This window comes from Nannobrachium achirus, assembly GCF_963921795.1.
Source record: "Nannobrachium achirus genome assembly, chromosome: 21".
NCBI lineage: Eukaryota > Metazoa > Chordata > Actinopteri > Myctophiformes > Myctophidae > Nannobrachium > Nannobrachium achirus.
In genome coordinates, this window is record NC_137828.1 from 27331194 (window position 1) to 27341193 (window position 10000).

Here is a 10000-nt window from a genome sequence, read left to right on the forward strand (position 1 = left end):
GCCAAGCTATTGTTTGATGGTAACAATTTCTTATTTTTTATGTGACAGTTTTGAAGAGCTAGGTTGGGAAGGTGAGAGGGATGGCATATTGGAGGAGCACTTATAACCAAGTTAGTATTATTATCTTCAATGCCGGCTCTGTGCTTTTTGTCATCTTTCTACCTTATTTCCTCATTGAATCGCGTCATATCGTATCGCAATGAATTAACCAATATCGTCCATGTATCGTATCGTAATGTGTATCGTAACGCTATTAATAGTCAGGGGATATCTTCAGAAATCGTGTCAAATCCTGGAATAAATTCCTTATCAAAAGATTTCTTCATGAATGTGTTCGTAAAGGTGTCTAGTAACACATCACACAAAATTCAGTTTCCCTAGGAGAATCCTTGATATCTGATGAAAGTTGGGCTCCCATTAAATTAACTATACAGGATAAAACACACCAAAATAAATATGCTTTAAGTAGCATGTGAGGGGTCAAACTAGGGTTTTCACAAAAATATGGTTTAGTAATGAGTCATCACTTTTCACAGTTTTGTCGGCCAACTTTACCCCAAGGAATCTTTTTTGTGCAAAATCAAAATGCTTGCAATGGATTCAGAATCATTAAAAACCCCTAGTTTGACCCCTCACATGCTACTTAAAGCATATTTATTTTGGTGTGTTTTGTCCTGTATAGTTAATTTAATGGGACTCCAACTTTCATCAGCTGTAACGGATTATCCTAGGGAAACAGAATTTCAGTCTTTGTGAGATGTGTTACTAGACACCTTTACAAACACATTAGTGAAGATATATTTTGGTAAGGAATTTATTACAGCACTTTATAAGCTATCCCCTGACTATAAATACTCCCTGTTAACTCAAAGTCAGGGGTGTAGCTAATGCAGTTGCGTCGGCGTTGCTGTTTGTAGACCAAAATATGCAGTTATCTATGTGTTGTTTTCTGTGTTCTTTTCCTTTCGTGACCACCCCTCGTCGCCACCGTTGGCTCGTTATGCCACTGCTCCAAGCAGGGGTGTCGCACCAAATTCTGGGCCCTGCGTACTTTAACTATTGAAACATAGTTGATATACAAGCTCACAGCGCGCTGCGAGCTTGTAGATCTGCTATTTTTGTGAAGATCTTGAACATTTGTGCATTTTTCAAAAATATTTAAAATCCTTCTAAGCTTTTTTAAAAACCTTTGTTTCTATGTCAGTGGTCAAATATTTTCATGTCAAGGACCCCCAAAATGAAATGTATTTGGCCACGGACCCCCATCTCGAAATATTCAGTTCCAGGGACCCCCCAGAAGCAACATTTGAGTTACAAATGTTCGCTTAAAAAGTACATATATTCATTTGCACACATTTTCACGACTTTTCAAAAATAGCAGATCTAAGCTCACAGTGCGGCACCGAGTGCCGCGCTGTGAGCTTCTATATCTGCTATTTTTCAATAGCTAAAGTATAAAATAATCCACCTTGGGCCCTAGTAACTCAGTCCCCCCCCCCCCCCCCCCCCTTGTGACGCCCCTGGCTCCAAGTACACATCCAGTGCGCTCCCTGTACGCTCTCTTGTATTCTTTCTGACTTTCTGGCAGGTGTTTTTTGATCTCCTTTCATTATATCACTGTACTCCCCCCATCCTTTCTACAGTATGTACAGCTTTTCCATGCGGTGAAACCTTTGACAGTATTGTTTCTGTTATCTATAATTACCAGTGGCAGAACCAGTCAAAGCTGGGTCCAGGGGCACATGATCACACACCCTAAAATAGAATAGAGCACACACGTGGTGGTGTACAATAATTGCATGTGTCTGGAAACTACTCACCATTTCAAACCAGGGGCATAGTTCCGCCGATTTAAAATTAGTCCAATACGGAACTAAAACGGCCTATGATTGGCCGCTAGTTGCGGTGGAATTTATTTGGACATATTGGAAATATTTAGTATCATTTTAGTTCTAACCAAAATGGCTATTATCTAAATGTTTTCCGCGCAATATAACACTAAAATATCGTCACTGTCGGGCAGAAACCTCGTATCTCCAAGTTTCAAATGTGTACGTCTTTTGGTAAAGCAAAGCCCTGCTTCGTCATACAAGACTGTCGCACAAAACTAGTGAAAACCGCCGATCTACAAGATCGCGAGGCGTTGTGTGCTTGTAGATCGGCTGTTTTCACTAGTTTAGTGATAAATACAAAACAAACGACGATATGCTATAAATATAAGGTGCTGGGAGTGAAAATTATAATGTAGGGGTGCCTTGGATTAAAAAAATATTTATGGGGTGCCCTGAGACAAAAACGTTTCGGAACCCCTGCTGTAGATAGATAGATAGATAGATACCACTCCATTCCCCGTGAAAAGCAGAATCCACCTTAGATTAAAACTAAGGTGGAGAAATAGGCTACTTTAAGTAGTAACCTATTTTTAAAAGTCAGAGAAGGTCATAAAATATCAACAAAAAAACAAGCTGATCTACAAGCTCAATGTTCTGCAAGTTCTTGCCAATGGCAGGACACGTGAGGTTTTGAAATCATCTGTAGATAGATAGATAAAAAGTTAAATAAATGCCCTTTTGGAAACATATCTGACAACTGGCTTATACTGACAGCTTTTTATATCAAGCTGCAGCTGATGAGCCTGGACTGCACCATTCCAAGGGGTGTATTCTAACTTTTTCAGGAATAGAAAACCTGCAGTTTCTATTTGCTTGGATTCCCCATCGATGATGTCACTGGTATGCAGGTCTCTGAATTGTCCACAGACCTCCTCTGAGACACAGACTGAGTAGACAAAAATTGTACCATTATAATGAGCATTAGTGTGGATCAATCATATGAAGATGATAATCCACGCCTCCCCGTGGTCTAATACAGGGGTCTTCAGAGTTACTACAGGGGGTCCTCCAAATCTGCCAATCCTTTTTATATAAACAACTTGAACCCTAGTGTCCATATTCTGAGAACTGTAGCCAAACATAGCAGATCTACAAGCTCACGGCTATTTTTGGCAAAGAGGTTTGGTGTAGAGGGGAAAAAGAGCAGACTAAGTACAGAGTAAAAGGTCAAGTTTTTCGTTACTATGAAAAGCTCCACCGACTGTCAGTCAGTCTGTCCGTCACACATCACACGTCACACGTTTGCCCTACTAATATCTCCGCCACTGTTGCCCCTATCCATGCCAGACTTTGCACACACACACCTTGGCTGCCAAACCACAACCTCCACCCCTCATTTCTCACATGGCCCTCTTCTAGCACCACCATGAGGCCGATTCTTGCAAAACACATTTTTGGACACTGCTCCTAAAGATTTTGCCCTAAATCACGCAAAGTGGTACACAGTATCTCTAAAGTCATGTCATCAACATGGATCTGTCCCATTTCCCATATTCCCTCCTGATTGGCTACCATTGCCTTCTAAATGTTGTGTATGCGACCTGGCGCATACACAATATCTGAAAACAATCCAAAATACACTGATGATTGTGCTGTCAAACGATGAAACTATATGGAATCTATGAAAAGGGTTGTGGGGGCCTCATCTCTCTCTCAACTAAGGGGTCCTTGGCCTGAAAACTTTGAAGACCCCTGATCTAATATTTTACGGTACCCGCAAGTACCTGCAGACCTGTGCAGGACTGTTGGTATTAAAGGTGAACAAGTACAGTAAACCTCACTTTTCTCTCATGTTCTCCTCTCTCTCTGTTCTCTCTGGTTCAGGAGAGAAGACTCTGGACTGCTGGTGTACAAGGACCACCTGCCAGTCAGCCAGGTTGCCGTGGGCGACACCAATCGGCCGGGCTCTGAGGCTAAGTTAACTGTGGGCCCGCTGCGTTGCCAGGGAGACCGTAAGTGTTCCGCTGCGCTCTTGTCAACAATGTTCAGAGCAGGAAATGAGATGCGGATGCTGTTGACACACGCACACGCGCACGCACACACACACACACACACACACACACACACACACACTAGAGCTGGGATCGGGCCCATTTTTTCTGTCCGACCCGAACCTGTGTCCGACAGTTTTCTGTCCGACCCGAGTCGACGTCCGAGCATTTATGATGAAAAAGCGTCCGACCCGAGCCGAGGCCCGAACCTTATGTTTTCAACGCTTTTTCGCCTCGTTTCTTTTTCTTTGAGGAAGCCACTGATTTACACTCACTAGCAAACGTGTTATAATGTGCAGTGAGTGCAATGCATGCAGCGTGCCTGTTTGTTACCCTTAATAATATTAAGCCACATTGTGGCTTGTGAAAGTGTTTTAGATAATTACATATTAAAGTAGGCTACGTTGCACTAAGTAGCGCAGTATAACGTGCACTGCGCGTCTGGTGACTCTGGTCTGACTGCAGTCAGTGACTCGCTGCAGTCACACACTTAAAATCCTCTTTTACAAACTGTTAATAAAGTATTCACACACAAACCATTTTCACAGTTCAATCAATATCAAAATGTATTCAGTCTTACCAGCATAGACGAATCTGACATCTGCTTTTAATATCCAGCGTCCACAAACTCCAGTCCACGTAACAGCGGCCTTGGCCGTATTTCTTAATCAAAAACTATTATTAATCCAACCATTATGGTTTATAGGTTTTAGGCTTAGGCTACATTCAACATCGGACTTTTTAATTATGTCTGCGTTGACAACTACGTTGAAATGCGTCCATACCGCTGATTCCCTCTTTCGTTTTCAATTGCTTTAAACTTTCCCGTAGACAAGTTAACTTTTATCTCGGCTGGCGGCAACATTATCTCTCACTCATTCGCTTTTTCTTCTCGTGTGTATCTGTTTGTTTGTTTGTTCTCTGTCACATATGACACTCCTTCCTTTTCCCCATGAACATGTGCATGGTTGTCAAGACAACGCACTGAGCGTAGTCACGTGCAGTGCACCAGAAAGACAAGGAAATAGCACACACAGAGACGATAGTTGTATCGTTTTACACTTTATTTTCTATGAATCAAAATTATGTCCGACCCGAATCGACGTCCGACAATTAATTGTGAAAATGCGTCCGACCCGAGCCCGTCGGGCTTGTCGGGTCCCGTCGGATTTCGGTCGGGTATCCCAGCTCTAACACACACACACACACACACACACACACACACACACACACACACACACACACACACACACACACACACACACACACACACACACTCTCTCTCTTTCTCAAGATCAAAGATAAAAGCACACAGGAGACAGGACACAGTGCTGCTCCAACAGCACATCAGGTTTTGGGAAAATAAAAATGGAACTCAACTTGTACCTCCAATAAGCACCGGATTGTTCTGTCTTTTTGCTTTACTAAGAGATGGTTTACTGACATTCAGTTGTTTTTTAACATATATATATATATATATATATATACCGTAAATCACCAATTAGTAGCCCGGGCGTTTATTTCGCAAAATGGGGTCGGACCCCGGGCGCTTAAAAGGGACCAGGCGGCTATTGGTAACAGGCTTTTATTTATTTTGGCACTGGCCAGCACTGGGCCATTATTTGGTAAAATTGTCTTTCTCAAACTATATAATAGTAATAATAATCTAAATGTTATAATAAATGTTATAATTATTATTACCCTTATTATAATTGTTATGAACACCCAGAAAATAGCACATTGCGATCTATTAGACCAAACCTCATTTAAAAAATATCAAGAGTGTATGAAAGCCTTTTAAAAATATATATATACTATATTTATACTAAGGGAATCTTTCTCCAAAATAATATATTACCGCATGCCAGCAATCTAGGTCAAGTTCAAAGAGTCAACGACCCAATTAGCGCAGAAGTCCTAGCAGCTGGTGCTGGACTGGACTCGCTGACATGACCACTGAACAGCTCCATCCTCACATTAAACCATTATGGTATTGCATTATGATTAAGCTTTCTGCATTCCCCTTGCACCTCAAAATAATGGATTACTTCTTCAAAATGCGGACTGGATAACAAGAGGCAGCAACAGTAGGTAATGAGTCATTCTGATCCAGCTGGTCTTTATATTGGCCAGTCTTTCTCCATCACAACGTTTAAAGTAGCCTATACTCACGCAAACTTTGCATTGTAGCAACGTTTTAGACAGTAATGAATGATGGTCAGTACGCAGAGAGCAGCAGACTCCTTTTCTTTTTTTCCTCTCTCTTTTTTTGGTGTCCTTTACAATCTGTTCCCCGACGCACAGTGCGTCCTGCGCGTCATGGTAGCGCAGCACTGGGCTGGGCACCATATAGCCTGCATTTGGCTTAGAAGTGTCTGTCCACAGGGCTGTGAGCTTGTAGATTTGCTGTTTTCGGCGCACTCCACCGTGACCGTCATGCAACATATGACCCGTAGCAACGCACAGCGAGTGCGGTGCGTTGCAACGTGCTGTCACAGCACTGCTGTGAGCTTGTAGATTTGCTGTTTTCAGCGCACCACTGCCATGCAACATAAATGACCAGTTAAGTTAAATAAATAGCAAATAATACCAAACAACCAAACAAATAATAGCCCGGGCTCTTACATAAAACATAATAAGGATAATATTAATTGCAAATAACGGCCCAGGCGCTTATACGAACCTTGCGCTTATTTGAAACAGGCGTTTATTGCGCAAAATGGGGTCAGACCCCGGGCGGATATATGGGACCCGGCGGCAGTTTGCCACCGGGCGATTAATTGGTGATTTACGGTATATATATATATATATATATATATATATATATATATATGTCACGGTTAGATAGAGAAACGGTTAGATAGAGAAACGGAGCGCTTGTCGTGCGTCGCGGGGCGGAACAAGCGGTCGCTTTGACCCACAACAACGTCGCGTCGGCAGGAATGATAGCGCGCACCCCACGGAGGTTAGGGTTAGGGTTAGGGTTAGGGTTAGGCATAGTTTTACTGAGGTTAGGGTTAGGGTTAGGGTTAGAGTAAGGCATAATAAGCTAATGGCTAAACACAGCCGAGCTGGGCTAGTAAATAAACGAAAGAGAGTCGCAAACGAGTGACGTCAGCGCCTGCACTAGTGAATGGCTGACTGGCTGTTGTCGCCATCTGGTGGTGATTGGTGTGTGGTGAACTACAAAACTAGCGCTCTTACCACAGTCTCACTGAGTTACCCAAAATGACTGTAACATATATATATATATATATTGATCCAGGTGGTGTTAGGGGTGTGTGGTGAACGACACGATCTAACTGAGTTACCCAATCTCACTAACATATATATTTGTATATCAAACAAGGTCTTCTGGCTGATGCTGGTGGTCTGCAAGACGCTGTAATTAAGTGGCTGAAAAAAAAAAAAAAAAAAAAAACTGTGAGAAGAAGGAACAGTCAAAACCGTAATGCATAGCTGAATACAATCTGCTACATTGTTATGCTGGGGACTGCGCACGTGCTCGTTTGTGCATTCACTCGCAGGGCGGCAAGAGCTGGATTGCGCTTGTCTTTGTGAAGTTCTGCCCGGCGTTTCCTCGCGGAGCGAGCGTGTTTGTGTCTCCACCGCTGCGCGTTCCCCGCTGATCCAAGCGAGAAAGCCCGCGGCAACCGCCGTCCGTCTGTAGGGCGAAGTTATAATTACAGTATATTGGCGCTGTATTGTGCCAGGTGCAAGATTGGGCCTGTGTATAAGAAAGTTTGTTTCCAACCAACACAGTTTTCACCCCCCAGCGTTGTATAATTACCAAATGAACTTGCCGATTCTGTCATTTAAATTCAGCAGGTGCACCCCAGCTCTTGTACAGAAAGGGAGAAGACATTCTTATTGGGCTCATTTATCTTGTGCCCAAAACACACCCATGACTTATTAATATCTCAAATATATATAGCGCTTTTCTGAGTACCCAAAGACGCTTTACATGGGGCAAAAAAGGAACAAAATAAACAACTTTATTAAAGAATGAAAAACACTAAGACTAATAAAAACAATTAAAAACAATTAATCAAAGGTAGATTAGCTGGGGAAAGCAATATGAAAGAGGTGGGTTTTGAGACCGGTTTTGAAGGTTGGAATGGTGGGGGCGTCTGAGGGTTTTGGGGAGTGCATTCCAGAGGGTTGGGGCAGCAAAAGCAAAAGCTCTGTCGCCCCAGGTATGTTTATTGGTTGTGGGGACAACAAGGAGGGTTTGCGTCAGCAGACCTGAGGGAGCGGGATGGGGTATTATTCTACTACTAAATCCAACTCCGAGTGCTGTACCAGATTATGTGCCGTCTAACTCAGGGGTTTTCAAAGACGGCAGTCCACGGGTGCCGCGAGATAATTTGATAATGTTTGGAATGTATTTGGACACTTGAAAAAATATTTTGTATCATTTTAAACTTGAAGTTATTTTCAGTCATTTCTAACCAAAATAGTTATTATCTCAATGTTTTCCTCGCAACATAATCACTAAAATATCGTCACTGTCGGGCAGAAACCTTGTATCCCCAAGTTTCAAATGTGTACGTCTTTTGGTAAAGCAAAGCCTTGCATCATACAAGACTGTCGCACAAAACTAGTGAAAACAGCCGATCTACACAAAGCACACAGAGGCGTTGTGTGCTTGTAGATCTGCTGTTTTCACTAGTTTAGTAAATTTTATAGATGATAAATACAAAACAAACGGTTTTGGACATACAAGGTTTCCACCCGACAACGACAATAGGTGCTGGGAGTGAAAATTATAATGTAGTTGTGCCTCGGATTAAAAAAATATTTATTAACTAGAACATTTGTTGGACATGGAGTTAGACCATGTGCTACCATGTGCCATATAATGTCTATCTAGGCCAGGGCCCTAGTTAAAGAGGTGGTGCCATAGTTTTTTACCTTTTCTGTTTTGTATGTGTCTATGGAGTTAACATTACTCTAATAGACACTGTCACCCTGTCCAGGTGTGGTTATAGTATGCAAGTATGTCTTCCCTGTTTAATCATCCCCTCCCATTTTTACCATGTGGCTAACTTCAGCTGGGTCACCACCCAACTGAAAACCAGGTATACTTAATCAACAATTGAGTGTGGCCACATAAAAACATTGGGGGATGCAACGTTGGTGTCACACTGGGCTGCCCCTCCCCAGGCAGCCATCTTGACAGGGTAGGGACTAGCTAGTAGCAGGACTTGACATTAACTTTTTGAGGCACAGTGTCCTCTGGACAAGTACATTTCCCATTCACTTGTCCAGTCCAGTCCAGTCACAAAAGTCACTTGTTAATTTGCCACTTCACAGTCTTTTTTTATTGTATTTTATTTGTATTTATTTATTGACAAATAACACTCCTCCATAGTCTAGGGTGACCATATTTTCAGCCACTCAAACCGGGACGCAAAACACTGCCTAAAACTGGGACCCTAAAAGCAATGTGCACGTTACCTCGCACGCGCGTGCCCATTCTCTAACGTTCGTGCACGCGCACACACGCACCGCAGGGTTGCAAACAGGCAGTGAGTGATTGACAAACAGGCTCAGTGTTGAATTCAGACACGCAATGAATTTGTTCCTTTTTTCTGATTGGTTAGGTGAGCATGTTTTCATGAAAAGAACATGATAAATGTCTATGCAACCACTTAAAACGGCTACTATTATTTTAATTCTGGCGAAAACCGGGAAAATTTTGTATTGAATGTTGAAAACCAGGACATATTAGTGTTTTAGAGATATTTGTCGGGACACTGGGACACGCAGCTTCAAAACGGGACTGTCCCGGGTAAAACGGGACGTCTGGTCACCCTACCATAGTCCATAGTCTACATACAGCAAAAAGCTGCTAGGAGCGTCACAGAAAAAGTGAAAGCAATAGCCACAAGTACATTTAAAATGTTCCTAGTGTGCTGCATTTTATTTTTATTTTTTTTGCGGTGCAGAAAGGCTCATAGACTTTAGGCTTGTCCAGTTGTCTGGGACAACTAATAAATCTTTATGAACAAGTTAATAAAAAATGTAATGGGTTACAAAATCATGGGATAAAGGTTTGAGCTCTACTTGTGGCATTTGGTTTAACTTTTTCTGTTCTTTTTGATGTATGTAGAC

General features: G+C 42.3%; 1 protein-coding gene across 1 annotated transcript in view; it reads left to right on the forward strand.

Moving 5' to 3' along the window:
• Window positions 1-10000, forward strand: part of LOC308306664 (contactin-associated protein-like 2) — a gene marked incomplete at both ends in the record, with an annotated part of 459572 nt that overhangs the window by 386226 nt on the left and 63346 nt on the right. Inside the window, 1 exon segment of the mRNA XM_080751705.1 lies at window positions 3717-3844. Within this exon segment, the coding sequence (XP_080607831.1) occupies window positions 3717-3844 (128 nt within the window).